Here is a 19,851-nt window from a genome sequence, read left to right as displayed (position 1 = left end):
AAGACCCCCAAAATAAAAAAATGCCCTACCCTATTCTAAATTACAAAAGTTCAAAGCTCTTTTACCTTACCAGCCCTTAAAAGGGCCCTTTGCGGGGCATGCCCCAAAGAATTCAGCTCTTTTGCCTGTAAAAAAAAACATACAATACCCCCCCAACATTACTACCCACCACCCACATACCCCTAATCTAACCCAAACCCCCCTTAAATAAACCTAACACTAAGCCCCTGAAGATCTTCCTACCTTGTCTTCACCATGCCAGGTATCACAGATCGTTCCAGGCTCCGAAATCTTCATCCAAGCCCAAGCGGGGGCTAGACATCCATCATCCGGCTGAAGTCTTCTATCAAGCGATGGCTGAAGAAGTCCAGAAGAGGCTCCAAAGTCTTCATCCTATCCGGGAAGAAGAGTAGATCCGGACCGGCAACCATCTTCTTCCAAGCGGCATCTTCTATCTTCATCCGATGACAACCGGCTCCATCTTGAAGACCTCCACCGCGGACCCATCTTCTTCTTCCGACGACTTCCCAACGAATGACGGTTCCTTTAAGGGACGTCATCCAAGATGGCGTCCCTCGAATTCCGATTGGCTGATAGGAATCAGCCAATCAGAATCAAGTTCAATCCGATTGGCTGATCCGATCAGCCAATCAGATTGTGCTTGCATTCTATTGGCTGATCGGAACAGCCAATAGAATGCGAGCTCAATCTGATTGGCTGATTGAATCAGCCAATCGGATTGAACTTGATTCTGATTGGCTGATTCCATCAGCCAATCAGAATTTTCCTACCTTAATTCCGATTGGCTGATAGAATCCTATCAGCCAATCGGAATTCGAGGGACGCCATCTTGGATGACGTCCCTTAAAGGAACCATCATTCGTTAGGAAACCGTCGGAAGAAGAAGATGGGTCCGTGGTGGAGGTCTTCAAGATGGAGCCGGTCGTCATCGGATGAAGATAGAAGATGCCGCTTGGAAGAAGATGGTTACCGGTCCGGATCTACTCTTCTTCCCGGATAGGATGAAGACTTTGGAGCCTCTTCTGGACTTCTTCAGCCGTCGCTTGATAGAAGACTTCCGCCGGATGATGGATGTCTAGCCCCCGCTTGGGCTTGGATGAAGATTTCGGAGCCTGGAACGATCGGTGATACCTGGCATGGTGAAGACAAGGTAGGAAGATCTTCAGGGGCTTAGTGTTAGGTTTATTTAAGGGGGGTTTGGGTTAGATTAGGGGTATGTGGGTGGTGGGTTGTAATGTTGGGGGGGGTATTTTATGGGGTTTTTTACAGGCAAAAGAGCTGAATTCTTTGGGGCATGCCCCGCAAAGGGCCCTTTTAAGGGCTGGTAAGGTCAAAGAGCTATGAACTTTTGTAATTTAGAATAGGGTAGGGCATAAAATAACTTTGTTATTTTATTAGGGGGCTTAGAGTAGGTGTAATTGCTTAGAGTAGGTGTAATTAGTTTAAAATTGTAATTTTTTTCTAATGTTTGTAAATATTTTTTTATTTTTTGTAACTTAGTTATTTTTTATTTTTTGTACTTTAGTTAGTTTATTTAATTGTATTTATTTGTAGGAATTGTATTTAATTTATTTATTGATAGTGTAGTGTTAGGTTTAATTGTAGATAATTGTAGGTAGTTTATTTAATTTATTGATAGTGTAGTGTTAGGTTTAATTGTAACTTAGGTTAGGATTTATTTTACAGGTAATTTTGGAATTATTTTAACTAGGTAGCTATTAAATAGTTATTAACTATTTAATAGCTATTGTACCTGGTTAAAATAAATACAAAGTTGCCTGTAAAATAAATATTAATCCTAAAATAGCTACAATATAATTATAATTTATATTGTAGCTATATTAGGGTTTATTTTACAGGTAAGTATTTAGCTTTAAATAGGAATAATTTATTTAATAAGAGTTAATTAATTTCGTTAGATTAAAATTATATTTCTTCTGTTAAGTGTGATCAGTCCACGGGTCATCATTACTTGTGGGATATTAACTGCTCCCCTACAGGAAGTGCAAGAGGATTCACCCAGCAGAGTTGCTATATAGCTCCTCCCCTCTACGTCACCCCCAGTCATTCTCTTGCACCCAACGACTAGAGAGGATGTGTGAGAGGACTATGGTGATATATTTAGTTTTTATATCTTCAATCAAAAGTTTGTTATTTTATAATAGCACCGGAGTGTGTTATTCCTTCTCTGGTAGAATTTGAAGAAGAATCTACCTGAGTTTTTCTATGATTTTAGCCGGAGTAGTTAAGATCATATTGCTGTTTCTCGGCCATCTGAGGAGTGAGGTAAACTTCAGATCAGGGGACAGCAGGCAGATTAATCTGCAAAGAGGTATGTAGCAGTTTATTATTTTCTGACATGGAATTGATGAGAAAATCCTGCCATACCGTTATAATGTAAACTCAGCCTTGAATGCAGTAGATGTAGCTGATATCAGGCTGTCATGTATGTATATTTTACACTTCAGTTTTCTGGGAAATGGTACTTCTCTGGCTTTTAAACTGTATACATAGACTTAACCTATTTTGCAGGGACTTGCAATAGGTTTTAAATGACAATTAATTATTGAGGTAAAATGTTTTTTTGCTGGCATGTAAAAACGTTTTTTTCTCTGAGGTACTGGGTGAAAAAATGTTTTGGGCACTTTTTTTCCACTTGGCAATAGTTTTGATTTAAATTAGAGCAGTTCACTGATCCCTCTCACTGTTATGTGTGTGGGGGAGGGGCCATTTTGGTGCTTTCACTATGCATCAGAAAAACTCAGTCAGAGGTTCATTTTCTTCTTGCATGATCCGGTTCATCTCTACAGAGTTCAGGGATCTCAAGAGTCTTTTTTGAGGGAAGTAATCATACAGCAGAGCTGTGCTGATTGTATTGACTGTGATATAAAAAACGTTTATTTGTGTATTTTTTTTTCTGCTGCCTGGGTTAGTTATCATTTGCTGAGGGGAACAATCCTTTGCTAAAACTGTATATTCTGACAAAGATTGATGCTATAACTTAATTATTTTATCTGTTATAATATTTTTCTGTGCTTCTTAAAGGCACAGTTCGTTTTCATATTATTTGTAAATTACTTTGAAAAGTATTTCCAAGTTGCTGTTTATTTGCTAGTGTGTTAAACATGTCTGATTCAGAGGAAGATATCTGTGCTATATGTGTTAATGCCAAAGTGGAGCCCAATAGAAATTTATGTACTAAATGTATTGATGCTACTTTAAAAAATAGTCAATCTGTACAAATTGAACATATTTCACCAAACAACGAGGGGAGAGTTATGCCGACTAACTCGCCTCACGTGTCAGTACCTGCATCTCCCGCTCAGGAGGTGCGTGATATTGTAGCGCCGAGTGCATCTGGGCGGCCATTACAAATCACATTACAAGATATGGCTACTGTTATGACTGAAGTTTTGGCTAAACTACCAGAACTAAGAGGTAAACGTGATCACTCTGGGATGAGAACAGAGTGCGCTGATAATGCAAGGGCCATGTCTGATACTGCGTCACAGTTTGCAGAACATGAAGACGGAGAGCTTCATTCTGTGGGTGACGGTTCTGATCCAAATAAACTGGACTCAGACATTTCAAATTTTAAATTTAAGCTTGAGAACCTCCGTGTGTTACTAGGGGAGGTATTAGCGGCTCTGAATGATTGTAACACAGTTGCAATCCCAGAAAAAATGTGTAGGTTGGATAAATATTTTGCGGTACCGACGAGTACTGACGTTTTTCCTATACCTAAGAGACTTACTGACATTGTTACTAAGGAGTGGGATAGACCCGGTGTGCCTTTCTCACCCCCTCCTATATTCAGAAAAATGTTTCCAATAGACGCCGCTACACGGGACTTATGGCAAATGGTCCCTAAGGTGGAGGGAGCAGTTTCTACTTTAGCTAAGCGTACCACTATCCCAGTGGAGGATAGCTGTGCTTTTTCAGATCCAATGGATAAAAAATTAGAGGGTTACCTTAAGAAAATGTTTGTTCAACAAGGGTTTATATTGCAACCTCTTGCATGTATTGCGCCTGTCACGGCTGCAGCAGCATTTTGGTTTGAGTCTCTGGAAGAGACACTTCAATCATCCACACTAGATGACATCACACACAAACTTAAATTCCTTAAGTTAGCTAATTCATTTATTTCAGATGCCGTAGTACATTTAACTAAACTTGCGGCTAAAAATTCAGGATTCGCCATTCAGGCACGCAGAGCTCTGTGGCTAAAATCCTGGTCAGCTGATGTTACGTCTAAATCTAAATTGCTTAATATTCCTTTCAAAGGGCAGACCTTATTCGGGCCCGGCTTGAAAGAGATTATTGATGACATTACAGGAGGTAAAGGTCATGCCCTGCCTCAGGACAAGGCCAAAGCCAAGGCTAGACAGTCCAATTTTCGTTCCTTTCGTAATTTCAAAGCAGGAGCAGCATCAACTTCCTCTGCACCAAAACAGGAAGGAGCTGTTGCTCGCTACAGACAAGGCTGGAAACCTAACCAGTCCTGGAACAGGGGCAAACAGGCCAGAAAACCTGCTGCTGCCCCTAAGACAGCATGAATTGAGGGCCCCCGATCCGGGACCGGATCTAGTGGGGGGCAGACTTTCCCTCTTCGCCCAGGCTTGGGCAAGAGATGTTCAGGATCCCTGGGCGTTAGAGATCATATCTCAGGGATACCTTCTGGACTTCAAATCCTCTCCCCCAAGAGGGAGATTTCATCTGTCAAGGTTGTCAACAAACCTAACAAAGAAGGAAGCGTTTCTACGCTGCGTACAAGATCTTTTATTAATGGGAGTGATCCATCCAGTTCCGCGGTTGGAACAAGGACAAGGGTTTTACTCAAATCTGTTTGTAGTTCCCAAAAAAGAGGGAACCTTCAGGCCAATCTTGGATTTAAAGATCCTAAACAAATTCCTAAGAGTTCCATCGTTCAAGATGGAAACTATTCGAACAATTTTGCCCATGATCCAAGAGGGTCAGTACTTGACCACAGTGGATTTAAAGGATGCTTACCTTCACATACCGATTCACAGAAGTCATTACCGGTATCTAAGGTTTGCCTTTTTAGACAGGCATTACCAGTTTGTAGCTCTTCCATTCGGACTGGCTACGGCTCCAAGAATCTTCACAAAGGTTCTGGGCACTCTTCTGGCGGTACTAAGACCGCGAGGAATTTCAGTAGCTCCGTACTTAGACGACATACTGATACAAGCTTCAAGCTTTCAAACTGCCAAATCTCATACAGAGATAGTACTGGCATTTCTAAGGTCGCATGGATGGAAAGTGAACGAAGAGAAAAGTTCTCTCTTTCCACTCACAAGAGTTCCCTTCCTGGGGACTCTGATAGATTCTGTAGAAATGAAGATTTACCTGACAGAGGACAGGTTAACAAAACTTCAAAGTGCATGCCGTGTCCTTCATTCCATTCAAGAGACCAGAAATTCTCTTCTATGGTGGCTTTATCGGCCACATCTGTCCAGGGGAATGCCATTCAGCAGGCCAGACTGGTCAATTGTAACAACAGACGCCAGCCTACTAGGTTGGGGCGCTGTCTGGAATTCTCTGAAGGCTCAGGGACTATGGAATCAGGAGGAGAGTCTTCTTCCAATAAACATTCTGGAATTGAGAGCAGTCCTCAATGCTCTTCTGGCTTGGCCCCAGTTAGCAACTCGGGGGTTCATCAGGTTCCAGTCGGACAACATCACGACTGTAGCTTATATCAACCATCAGGGAGGGACAAGAAGCTCCCTAGCAATGATGGAAGTATTGAAGATAATTCGCTGGGCAGAGTCTCACTCTTGCCACCTGTCTGCAATCCACATCCCGGGAGTGGAGAACTGGGAGGCGGATTTCTTAAGTCGTCAGACTTTTCATCCGGGGGAGTGGGAACTTCATCCAGAGGTCTTTGCCCAAATACTTCGACGTTGGGGCAAACCAGAGATAGATCTCATGGCGTCTCGACAGAACGCCAAGCTTCCGCGCTACGGGTCCAGATCCAGGGATCCGGGAGCGGTCCTGATAGATGCCTTGACAGCACCATGGACCTTCAGGATGGCTCATGTGTTTCCACCTTTCCCGATGCTTCCTCGATTGATTGCCAGAATCAAACAGGAGAAAGCATCAGTGATTCTAATAGCGCCTGCATGGCCACGCAGGACTTGGTATACAGATCTGGTGGACATGTCATTCTGTCCACCTTGGTCGTTACCTCTGAAACAGGACCTTCTGATTCAGGGTCCTTTCAAACATCAAAATCTAACTTCTCTGAAGCTGACTGCTTGGAAATTGAACGCTTGATCTTATCAAAGCGTGGTTTTTCTGAGTCAGTTATTGATACCTTAATACAGGCTAGGAAGCCTGTCACCAGAAAGATTTACCATAAAATATGGCGTAAATACCTATATTGGTGCGAATCCAAAGGTTACTCTTGGAGTAAGGTTAGGATTCCTAGGATATTGTCTTTTCTACACGAAGGTTTAGAAAAGGGGTTATCCGCTAGTTCCTTAAAGGGACAGATCTCAGCTCTGTCCATTCTGTTACACAAGCGTCTGTCAGAAGTTCCAGACGTTCAGGCTTTTTGTCAGGCTTTGGCCAGGATTAAACCTGTGTTTAAAGCTGTGGCTCCACCATGGAGTTTAAACCTTGTTCTTAACGTTTTACAGGGTGTTCCGTTTGAACCCCTTCATTCCATTGATATAAAGTTGTTATCTTGGAAAGTTCTATTTTTAATGGCTATTTCCTCGGCTCGAAGAGTCTCTGAGTTATCAGCCTTACATTGTGATTCTCCTTATTTGATTTTTCACTCGGATAAGGTAGTTCTGCGTACTAAGCCTGGGTTCTTACCTAAGGTAGTCACTAACAGGAATATCAATCAGGAGATTGTTGTTCCATCCTTGTGCCCAAATCCTTCTTCGAGGAAGGAACGTCTTTTGCACAATCTGGATGTAGTTCGTGCCCTTAAATTTTATTTACAGGCAACTAAAGATTTTCGACAAACGTCTTCCCTGTTTGTCGTTTACTCTGGTCAGAGGAGAGGTCAAAAAGCTTCTGCTACCTCTCTCTCTTTTTGGCTTCGTAGCATAATTCGTTTAGCTTATGAGACTGCTGGACAGCAGCCTCCTGAAAGAATTACAGCTCATTCCACTAGAGCTGTGGCTTCCACTTGGGCCTTTAAGAATGAGGCCTCTGTTGAACAGATTTGCAAGGCTGCAACTTGGTCTTCGCTTCATACTTTTTCCAAATTTTACAAATTTGACACTTTTGCTTCCTCGGAGGCTATTTTTGGGAGAAAGGTTCTTCAGGCAGTGGTTCCTTCTGTATAAAGAGCCTGCCTATCCCTCCCGTCATCCGTGTACTTTTGCTTTGGTATTGGTATCCCACAAGTAATGATGACCCGTGGACTGATCACACTTAACAGAAGAAAACATAATTTATGCTTACCTGATAAATTCCTTTCTTCTGTAGTGTGATCAGTCCACGGCCCGCCCTGTTTTTTAAGGCAGGTAAATATTTTTTAAATTATACTCCAGTCACCACTACACCCTTGGCTTCTCCTTTCTCGTTGGTCCTTGGTCGAATGACTGGAGGTGACGTAGAGGGGAGGAGCTATATAGCAACTCTGCTGGGTGAATCCTCTTGCACTTCCTGTAGGGGAGCAGTTAATATCCCACAAGTAATGATGACCCGTGGACTGATCACACAACAGAAGAAAGGAATTTATCAGGTAAGCATAAATTATGTTTTAATTTAGGGGGGTGTTAGTGTTAGGGTTAGACTTAGCTTTAGGGGTTAATACATTTATTATAGTAGCGGTGATCTCCGATCGGCAGATTAGGGGTTAATTATTGTAGGTAGCTGGCGGCGACGTTGTGAGGGGCAGATTATGGGTTAATAAATATAATATAGGGGTCAGCGGTGTTAGGGGCAGCAGATTAGGGGTACATAACTAGAATGTATGTTGCGGCGGTGTAGGGAGTGGCAGATTAGGGGTTAATAATAATATGCAGGTGTCAGCGATAGCGGGGGCGGCAGATTAGGGGTTAATAAGTGTAAGGTTAGGGGTGTTTAGACTCAGGGTACATGTTAGAGTGTTAGGTGCAGACGTAGGAAGTGTTTCCCCATAGAAAACAATGGGGCTGCGTTAAGAGCTGAACGCTGCTTTTTTGCAGGTGTTAGGTTTTTTTTTAGCTCAAACAACCCCATTGTTTTCTATGGGGATATCGTGCACAAGCACGTTTTTGAAGCTGGCCGCGTCCGTAAGCACCGCTGGTATCTAGAGTTGCAGTGGCGTTAAATTATGCTCTACGCTCCCTTTTTGGAGCTTAACGCACTGAAAACCCAGCCATTCTGTGAACTCTAAATACCAGCGGTATTTAAAAGGTGCGGGAGAAAAAAAGCACGCGTAGCTAACGCACCCCTTTGGCTGCCAAACTCTAAATCTAGCCGATAGAAAATAATCACTTTTTATTTTTAAATATATATTTCTATATATCTGGGGCGCGATCCGATATAGATCGCAGTTTGCGGCGCAAGCGAGGGAACCGGCGTCGCCCGCAGTTTCAGCTCGCAACTCGAGCTATCCTATATAAGTCGCCGTCAGATGCTAACGTGCCGTAAGTCTGACAAACCAGCGATGTCCAGAAATCTGCGCAAGTACAAATTTCTGGCGTCGCCAGTGACTTGCGGCACGTTAGAAACTGCCGGCGCCTATAAAACCTGACTAAAGTCTAAAACACCCGCACTGTCTAACACGCCTCCCTAACATAGCCCGACACGTCTAACACGCCTCCCTAACATAGCCCGACACGTATAACCCTCTATCCGCTATCCCCCCTCACTATCCTAACAATAAAAAAGCTATTAACCCCTAAACCGCCGCTCCTGTACCCCGCCGCAACCTAATAAAGTTATTAACCCCTAAACTGCCGCTCCCGTACCCCGCCGCCAGCTATATTATATCTATAACCCCCTAAAGTGAGCCCCTAACACCGCCGCCATCTATATTAAAATTATTAACCCCTAATGTAAGCCCCTTACACCGCCGCCATCTCTATTAAAATGATTAACCCCTAATTTAATCTACCTACCCCGCCGCCAGCTTTATTATCTATATTAACCCTAAGTATATTATAGTTAATATAGGTATTACATTATATATATTAACTATATTAACCCTAATTATATTAGGGTTAATATAGTTAATATAGTTACTACAGTATTTATATTAACTATATTAACTCTATCTAACCCTAACACCCCTAACTAAATTTATATTAAATTAATCTAATTCATTTATAAACTAAAATGTTCCTATTTAAATCTAAATACTTACCTATAAAATAAACCCTAAGATAGCTACAATATAATTAATAATTACATTGTAGCTATGTTAGGGTTAATATTTATTTTACAGGTAAATTGTTAATTATTTTAACTAGGTATAATAGCTATTAAATAGTTATTAACTATTTAATATCTACCTAGTTAAAATAATTACCCAATTACCTGTAAAATAAATCCTAACCTAAGTTACAAATACACCTACACTAGCAATAAATTAAATAAACTACAAACATCTATCTAAAAATACAATTAAATTAACTAAACTAAATTACAAAAAAAAACAAACACTAAATTACAAAAATAAAAAAAAGATTACAAGATTTTTAAGCTAATTACACCTATTCTAAGCCCCCTAATAAAATAATAAACCCCCAAAATAAAAAAAATTCCCTGCCCTATTCTAAATTAAACAAATTTCAAAGCTCTTTACCTTACCAGCCCTTAAAAGGGCCTTTTGTGGGGCATGCCCCAAAGAATTCAGCTCTTTTGCATACAAATACAATACCCCCCCCCCCCCATTACAACCCACCACCCACATACCCCTATTCTAAAACCACCCAAACCCCCCTTAAAAAAGCCTAACACTACCCCCCTGAAGATCTCCCTACCTTGTCTTCACCACACCGGGCCGAACTCCTGATCCGATCCGGGCGATGTCTTCCTCCAAGCGGCAAAGAAGAATTCTTCCTCCGGCGACGTCTTCCTCCAAGCGGCAGCAAAGTCTTCATTCTTCCGGCGGCATCTTCAATCTTCTTTCTTCGCTCTGCCGCCGCGGAGCATCCATCCCGGCCGACTACTGAACTACGAATGAGGTACCTTTAAATGACGTCATCCAAGATGGCGTCCGCCGAATTCCGATTGGCTGATAGGATTCTATCAGCCAATCGGAATTAAGTTAGAAAAATCTGATTGGCTGATTGAATCAGCCAATCAGATTCAAGTTCAATCCGATTGGCTGATCCAATCAGCCAATCAGATTGAGCTCGCATTCTATTGGCTGTTCCGATCAGCCAATGGAATGCAAGCTCAATCTGATTGGCTGTTCAGATCAGCCAATCGGATTGAACTTGAATCTGATTGGCTGATTCAATCAGCCAATCAGATTTTTCTAACTTAATTCCGATTGGCTGATAGAATCCTATCAGCCAATCGGAATTCGGCGGACGCCATCTTGGATGACGTCATTTAAAGGTACCTCATTCGTAGTTCAGTAGTCGGCCGGGATGGATGCTCCGCGGTGGCGGAGCGAAGAAAGAAGATTGAAGATGCCGCCGGAAGAATGAAGACTTTGCTGCCGCTTGGAGGAAGACGTCGCCGGAGGAAGAATTCTTCTTTGCCGCTTGGAGGAAGACATCGCCCGGATCGGATCAGGAGTTCGGCCCGGTGTGGTGAAGACAAGGGGTATTGTATTTGTATGCAAAAGAGCTGAATTCTTTGGGGCATGCCCCACAAAAGGCCCTTTTAAGGGCTGGTAAGGTAAAGAGCTTTGAAATTTGTTTAATTTAGAATAGGGCAGGGAATTTTTTTTATTTTGGGGGTTTATTATTTTATTAGGGGGCTTAGAATAGGTGTAATTAGCTTAAAAATCTTGTAATCTTTTTTTTATTTTTTGTAATTTAGTGTTTGTTTTTTTTTTGTAATTTAGTTTAGTTAATTTAATTGTATTTTTAGATAGATGTTTGTAGTTTATTTAATTTATTGCTAGTGTAGGTGTATTTGTAACTTAGGTTAGGATTTATTTTACAGGTAATTGGGTAATTATTTTAACTAGGTAGATATTAAATAGTTAATAACTATTTAATAGCTATTATACCTAGTTAAAATAATTAACAATTTACCTGTAAAATAAATATTAACCCTAACATAGCTACAATGTAATTATTAATTATATTGTAGCTATCTTAGGGTTTATTTTATAGGTAAGTATTTAGATTTAAATAGGAATATTTTAGTTTATAAATGAATTAGATTAATTTAATATAAATTTAGTTAGGGGTGTTAGGGTTAGATAGAGTTAATATAGTTAATATAAATACTATAGTAACTATATTAACTATATTAACCCTAATATAATTAGGGTTAATATAGTTAATATATATAATGTAATACCTATATTAACTATAATATACTTAGGGTTAATATAGATAATATAGCTGGCGGCGGGGTAGGTAGATTAAATTAGGGGTTAATCATTTTAATAGAGATGGCGGCGGTGTAAGGGGCTTACATTAGGGGTTAATAATATTAATATAGCTGGCGGCGGTATAGGGGGATTAGATTAGGGGTTAATAATTTTTATATAGGTGGCGGCGGTGTAAGGGGTCAGATTAGGGGATAGATAAGGTAGATGACAGCGGTGTAAGGGGTTCTAATTAGGGGATAGATAAGGTATATGGCGGCGGTTTTAGGGGCTCATAGTAGGGGGTTAGTTTATGTAGATGGCGGCGGGATCCGGGAGTGGCGGTTTAGGGGTTAATAACTTTATTAGGGATTTCGGGGGGGGGGGGGGATCGCGGTTGACAGGTAGATAGACATTGCGCATGCGTTAGGTGTTAGGTTTATTTCAGCAGATCGCGGTTGACAGGGAGATAGACATTGCGCATGCGTTAGGTGTTAGGTTTATTTTAGCAGCCAGTTTAGGGAGTTACGGGGCTCCAATAGTCAGCATAAGGCTTCTTACGGCTGCTTTTTGTGGCGAGGTGAAAAGGGAGTAAGTTTTCTCCATTTTTGCCACGTAAGTCCTTACGCTGCATATTGGATACCAAACTGCGCTGGTTTGGTATACCTGCCTATAGCCCAAAAAACTACGGGCGACGGCAGAAATATACGCGCGTAACTTCTAGGTTACACCGTATATGTGATACCAAACCCGCGCAAATATTGGCGTCGCCGGCTTTTGCGGGCGACGATTTTTATCGGATCAACACCCAAATACTGTTCATGTAAAATACATATCTATACCTATATCTATAGGAATAGTTAAATAGGTATAGGTCTATACAGATATACAGGTGGCCCTCGGTTTACAACGGTTCCATTTGCACCGTTTCAGAATAACAACCTTTTTTCAGTCATGTGACTGCTATTGAAAAGCATTGAGAAGCAGTGCATTGATTAAAATAGCCAGTAGGTAGAGCTGTCCGCTTGTGTTGCAGCAAAGATATGCAAGCCAAGCAAGCTGAAATTAATCAGTTTAACCAGACCTGAGCTATCGAGCAGCTTGCAAAGGAACAAGGTCTTCCTGTCTATAAATCAGTCCAGATTGGAATGCATAGAAAGAACTGTTTGCAGAAAAATGCAAGTAAAGTCTGTGTTGTGTGATTATTTTATTAGGATTATAATGCTGTTTAGCAAATGTTTTTGTTAATTTAACTTAGTTTAATTATATTTTCTGTGTTATGTGATTATTTTATTAGGTTTATAATGCTGTTTAGCATTTAAAGTCTTTATTTCAAAGCTTTAAAAATAATGTATTAGGTGTTACTTATGCCAATTTTGAGAGGGGACTGAAACCTAACTCCCTCACTTCCCATTGACTTACATTATAAACTGGGTTTTAATTTACAACGGTTTCGATTTACAACCATTCCTTCTGGAACCTAACCCCGGCGTAAACTGAGGGCTACCTGTATATGGAAATATGTATTTAAGAATAAATGGAACATATTCTGCTATGTGAAGAACACTGGAATGTGAAATATTAATAATTCATGTCGGGTTTAGTTCTCTTGAATAGACGCGGTTTGGTTAGCGCACAAGTAAGGGTGTTTTTTTAAACATTTTGCCTTCTATTAACTTCTATGGGAGAAGTGGTTGGCACATGCAACTTTCAACTTGTAATACGTATATGTAATACGAAGTGCACAAAAAGCCTCTATCTAGCGGAGTTAACGTGCGAGCGCTAATTTGCGATCCGCTCATAATCTAGCCCGTATTTGGGAGGGAAATGTTTAATAAGATACATATGTTACAGTCATATAAGCGAAACTGGACTGAAACAACTATTTCACACATTGGCTCAGCATTTTACATAATACTAAATTAGCATTAGGCAACGTATGTAATGAAATACAGAGTTAGTATTAGGCAATCTAACGCCTAGATTTAGAGTTCTGCGGCCAAAGGGGTGCGTTAGCTACGCGTGCTTTTCCCCCCCCGCACCTTTTAAATACCGCTGGTATTTAGAGTTCACAGAATGGCTGGGTTTTCAGTGCGTTAGGCTTCAAAAAGGGAGCGTAGAGCATAATTTAATGCCACTGCAACTCTAGATACCAGCGGTGCTTACGGACGCGGCCAGCTTCAAAAACGTGCTCGTGCACGATTCCCCCATAGAAAACAATGGAGCCATTTGAGCTGAAAAAAAACCTGCAAAAAAGCCGCGTTCAGCTCCTAACGCAGCCCCATTGTTTTCTATGGGGAAACACTTCCTACGTCTGCACCTAACACCCTAACATGTACCCCGAGTCTAAACACCCCTAACCTTACACTTATTAACCCCTAATCTGCCGCCCCCGCTATCGCTGACACCTGCATATTTTTTTAACCCCTAATCTTCCGCTCCGTAAACCGCCGCTACCTACATTATCCCTATGTACCCCTAATCTGCTGCCCCTAACACCGCCGACCCCTATATTTTATTTATTAACCCCTAATCTGCCCCCCTCAACATCGCCTCCACCTGCCTACACTTATTAACCCCTAATCTGCCGAGCGGACCGCACCGCTACTATAATAAAGTTATTAACCCCTAATCCGCCTCACTCCCGCCTCAATAACCCTATAATAAATAGTATTATCCCCTAATCTGCCCTCCCTAACATCGCCGACACCTAACTTCAATTATTAACCCCTAATCTGCCGACCGAATCTCGACGCTACTGTAATAAATGAATTAACCCCTAAAGCTAAGTCTAACCCTAACCCTAACACCCCCCTAAATTAAATATAATTTAAATCTAACGAAATAAATTAACTCTTATTAAATAAATTATTCCTATTTAAAGCTAAATACTTACCTGTAAAATAAACCCTAACCTAAGTTACAATTAAACCTAACACTACACTAGCAATAAATTAATTAAATAAAATACCTACAATTATCTACAATTAAACCTAACACTACACTATCAATAAATTAATTAAATACAATATCTACAAATAAATACAATTAAATAAACTAACTAAAGTACAAAAAATAAAAAAGAACTAAGTTACAAAAAATAAAAAAATATTTACAAACATTAGAAAAATATTACAATTCTAAACTAATTACACCTACTCTAAACCCCCTAATAAAATAACAAAGACCCCCAAAATAAAAAAATGCCCTACCCTATTCTAAATTAAAAAAGTTCAAAGCTCTTTTACCTTACCAGCCCTTAAAAGGACCTTTTGTGGGGCATGCCCCAAAGAATTCAGCTCTTTTGCCTGTAAAAAAAAAACATACAATACCCCCCCCAACATTACAACCCACCACCCACATACCCCTGATCTAACCCAAACCCCCCTTAAATAAACCTAACACTAAGCCCCTGAAGATCTTCCTACCTTATCTTCACCTCGCCGGGTATCACCACCGATCGGTCCTGGCTCCTAAATCATCCAACCCAAGCGGGGGCTGGCGATCCATAATCCTGGGGCTGAAGAGGTCCAGAAGAAGCTCCAAAGTCTTCATCCTATCCGGGAAGAAGAGGCGATCCAGACCGGCAACCATCTTGATCCAAGCGGCATCTTCTATCTTCATCCGATGAGGAACGGCTCCATCGTGAAGACCTCCAGCGCGGATCAATCTTCTTCCTCCGACGTCCAACTCAAGAATGACGGTTCCTTTAAGGGAAGTCATGCAAGATGGCGTCCCTCGAATTCCGATTGGCTGATAGGATTCTATCAGCCAATCGGAATTAAGGTAGGAAAATTCTGATTGGCTGATGGAATCAGCCAATCAGAATCAAGTTCAATCCGATTGGCTGATCCGATCAGCCAATCAGATTGAGCTCGCATTCTATTGGCTGGTCGGAACATATATGTGTGTCTGCATGTATATATATATATGTGTGTGTGTATATGAATATGTGTGTCTGTATGTATGTATGTATGTATGTATATGTGTGTGTGTGTGTGTGTGTTTGTGTGTGTATATATGAATATGTGTGTCTGCATGTATATATATGTGTGTATGTGTATATATGAATGTGTGTCTGTATGTATGTATGTATGTATATGTGTGTGTGTGTTTGTGTGTGTATATATGTGTATAAGTGTATATATGAATGTGTGTCTGTATGTATGTATGTATGTATATGTGTGTGTGTGTGTGTTTGTGTGTGTATATATGAATATGTGTGTCTGCATGTATATATATGTGTGTATGTGTATATATGAATGTGTGTCTGTATGTATGTATGTATGTATGTATGTATGTGTGTGTGTGTGTTTGTGTGTGTATATATGAATATGTGTGTCTGTATGTATGTATATATATGTGTGTGTATGTGTATATATGAATATGTGTGTCTGTATGTATGTATATGTGTGTGTGTATATATGAATATGTGTGTCTGTATGTATGTATATGTGTGTATGTGTATATATGAATATGTGTGTCTGTATGTATGTATATATATGTGTGTGTGTATATATATGAATATGTGTGTCTGTATGTATATATATATATGTGTGTGAGTGTGTGTATATGAATATGTGTGTCTGTATGTATGTATATGTGTGTGTGTGTATATATGAATATGTGTGTCTGTATGTATATATATGTGAGTGTGTGTATATGAATATGTGTCTGTATGTATGTATATGTGTGTGTGTATGTATGTATATGTGTGTGTGTGTATATATGAATATGTGTGTCTGCATGTATATATATGTGTGTATGTGTATATATGAATGTGTGTCTGTATGTATGTATGTATGTATATGTGTGTGTGTGTTTGTGTATGTATATGTGTGTGTGTGTATATGAATATGTGTGTCTGTATGTATGTATTTGTGTGTGTGTGTATATATGAATATGTGTGTCTGTATGTATATATATGTGAGTGTGTGTATATGAATATGTGTGTCTGTATGTATATATATGTGTGTGTGTGTATATATGAATATGTGTGTCTGTATGTATATATATGTGAGTGTGTGTATATGAATATGTGTGTCTGTATGTATATATATGTGAGTGTGTGTATATGAATATGTGTGTCTGTATGTATGTATATGTGTGTGTGTATATATGAATATGTGTGTCTGTATGTATATATATGTGTGTGTGTGTATATATGAATATGTGTGTCTGTATGTATATATATGTGTGTGTGTGTATATATGAATATGTGTGTCTGCATGTATATATATGTGTGTGTATGTGTATATATGAATATGTGTGTCTGCATGTATATATATATGTGTGTGTATGTGTATGTATGTATATATGTGTGTGTTTGTGTGTTGTTCCTGGTTTATCTTTGGTATCCCCAATAGCTATGATTAACATCCATAGATATCTAAGCCTAGGCTAAATATATATCTGAATGGTTTCGTTAGGGTTCAGTGTTTTCACTCCATATGCAAAGCTGACTTAGTCACCCTTACAGTACATGTAACCCACACATTTAAACATTGTCTGTTTTTTATCTCACGCTGCTTTCTCTGTAGGACATGTGTAGGATCGCGCTCACATACTGCACGCTGATTAAACGTAGAGCCTTGGATATCTCACATGGAGGGGGCCCAAGCCAGGCAGCCAATAAGGTAACAATCACTTTATACTGCACTCAGTGTCTCTGTGCTATATAGGTTGTCTGACTCCTCCTCACGTTATACTATGAGTGGTAATCATAAAGAGGATGAGTAAGGGGGAGACAGGGTTCTGGGGTTAATATAAATCGTGTTACCTACTGGTTCAACACTCTGTGTGCACAAGAGAGCAGCACATAGATCCTGATTCACTAAAGCTGTCAGCTCATGTGGGATTCTCTAAAAAGATCCCTCATTGCTATGAGGTCCGTCATAGAATGTTACCTTGAGAGCTGTGTATCTTGGTAAGGAGCGTACCCTGTGTTACTGCACAAGAGGGAGAGATGTGTAAATTACAGTATAGCACTCAATAAATTAACAGTTAAAAAAAATCCTATTGAAAGTGCAAAGTGAAATGCAAATTTAAATAATGCAGTGAAATGTGCCCAAATGTATTTAATGCACACAGTAAAAATTGTATGTAAAGTACAATATTATTTCAAAATAATACGTTAAAATCATATGAAAAAATACAAAATTCTAATTGTACTTTATTTTTCTACTTATTATTTAGTTATATTAATTGGGCTGAACAGCATGTGTCACAGATTTATCATTCTCTACGCGTTTTAGTCATGCAGGTCTTGTATTTGTATTACCCCAAATATAATCTGGGAGTTTGTTTTAAAATACGCAATGTACTTATTGCACTAATAAGAAAAAAAACATATATAAAACTAGAACAAATACAATATAAAGTACACTGAAAATATTGCAGTTTGATTTCTGTTTGCTAAATGTGTTGCTCTAAGTAGGGGGTGCTCTCTGTCACATGCACTTCCCACCGTGAGAATCTTTAGTGCAGAACGCTTCATTACTTTCTATGAGAGGCCGCTCTCTTTTCGCCAGGACTTCCAGGTTCAGTCTCTTTTTGTTTTACAGATTTGTTAGGTCTGCCCGTGATATATTTCACACCATGCCAGCAAAATTTCTTGGGCCCCTACGATGAACCACTAATGCTGAAGCCAAAAACCCACAGCACTGGCATCTAACCTTAATACCCTTATACTATGTTCAGTCCTTGACATCAGCTTCACCAGGCTTGCCCCCTTTGGGCAGGGCTAGAGGGGCACCCAACCCTGGCCCCACACTTTGGGGGGTCCAACACTGTCATCAGGGGTGAGGATATGAGAAGGTGCAATGTATTTTCTGTGTTTAGTTTATAGTGTTTATGAACAGAAGGAGTAATATATAGTGTTATTCTTATTTAGGACACACTAAATGTTGGGGGAGGAAAAAGGGGGCAAGCTGAGAAGCCCCCCAAGTTTGTCTTGCCCAGGGCCTCACAAATGGGAATGGATGGTAGTCCTGAGCTTCACATATCCTCTGTTGTGCTTATTATGTATTCCTTTCTCTTTTCTGTGTTGTACTTCTGGTCATCTAGTGGTGTTTCCTGTGTACTGTCTTCACCTTACTTCTGTATCTCCTCAGCTGTGCCTGGTTGTAAATAACATTGAACAGCTTCGGTTAGTGGTAAAATCGTTGCCTGAGAAATTGGACTGGACATCCCTGGAGCGCAGGACTCATGCGACCATCAGCCAGGAGCAGTTCAATCACACATTGCATGACCAGCTAGAGAACGCTAAATCATGTCTGGACCGGGAGATACGCCGGGTAGTGCAGGACTTGGCACAGAAGGTGTGGATTTCCCATCTGTCCTTTGGCCTTTCCTACTTTTATTCATTGTAATAGCTTGCACAAAAATAGATGTTTGTATATGTTTATTTAAGGTTTTTAATATTCAATATTGATTTTAAAAAGTCAATCAAAGTGAATTCCAGTTGTTTCATTTATAATCAGTATTTTTAGTTTTATTCTATTGCCAGTAAGGACCTAACCTAGGGACAGTAGCAGCTACAGAAGTTACATTTTTTAGGGGAAATCTCTTACCCTACAATGCGCCATGCAGGAACCAGGAGGCTGAGGACTAATTCAGGGAGGACAGTGGGCTGAATATTGGGTAATCCCAGGGAGGAGTAAAGGTCGGTGGACGTTGAATCACAGGTGTTCTATGGGTAGAATCAGGGAGACAGGGTTGCTGGGGCGGTCTAGGGAATGACTAGGTGGTCTGAGCAGAGATGGGGCAATTTAAACAGCATCGTATTTCAATAATCACAATGTGGGCAACCTAGAAGATTTGGGTGCATGTGAACGCCCATCAAACCACCAGTAGGTCTAAGCTTTAGGAAACCTTATTGACAAGAGAAAAAAAAGCACTGATACACTTTTATAAAGGCTTAGAATATACCCCCTAGTAGGGAAGTCTGTGCCCAACTAGTTTTTTGTTTTTCTTGCTGTAATAAACTTTATTGTTCCACCAATAGATCATGACAACTGTGTTATTTTTGCACTACTGATCCAAGTTTACTACACATAGCTTAAAGAGACATTACACCCATCCTTTTTCCTTCATGATTTAGAAAAAGCATTCCATTTTAAACAAATTTTCAATTTGCTTCTGTTATCTCTTGATATCCTTTGTTGAAAAGCATATCTAAATAGGCTCAGTAGCTATTGGTGGCTGCACAAAGATGCCTTGAGTCCGAATTATAAAAGGTCTTGCGGACCTGATCCAACAGTGCGGATCAGGTCCGCAAGACCTCGCTGAATGCGGAGAGCAATACGCTTTCCGTATTCAGCATTGCACCAGCAGCTCACAAGAGCTGCTGGTGCAACGCTGCCCCCTGCTGA

The 19,851-nt window shown here is 40.2% G+C and overlaps 1 protein-coding gene across 2 annotated transcripts in view; it reads left to right on the top strand.

The window, feature by feature from the left end:
* UNC13D (unc-13 homolog D) overlaps positions 1–19,851 on the top strand; it is a 422,729-nt gene that overhangs the window by 323,876 nt on the left and 79,002 nt on the right. For both annotated transcript variants that reach the window (XM_053709129.1, XM_053709134.1), the window contains exons 23-24: positions 17,020–17,115; positions 18,592–18,798. In XM_053709129.1, coding sequence (XP_053565104.1) covers positions 17,020–17,115; positions 18,592–18,798 — 303 coding nt within the window. The remainder of the gene's footprint in view (positions 1–17,019; positions 17,116–18,591; positions 18,799–19,851) is intronic.

Source organism: Bombina bombina, chromosome 1 (genome assembly GCF_027579735.1).
Source record: "Bombina bombina isolate aBomBom1 chromosome 1, aBomBom1.pri, whole genome shotgun sequence".
Classification (NCBI taxonomy): domain Eukaryota; kingdom Metazoa; phylum Chordata; class Amphibia; order Anura; family Bombinatoridae; genus Bombina; species Bombina bombina.
The sequence above is the reverse complement of the archived record's forward strand: the minus strand, read 5'-3'. Positions and strand labels throughout refer to the sequence as shown.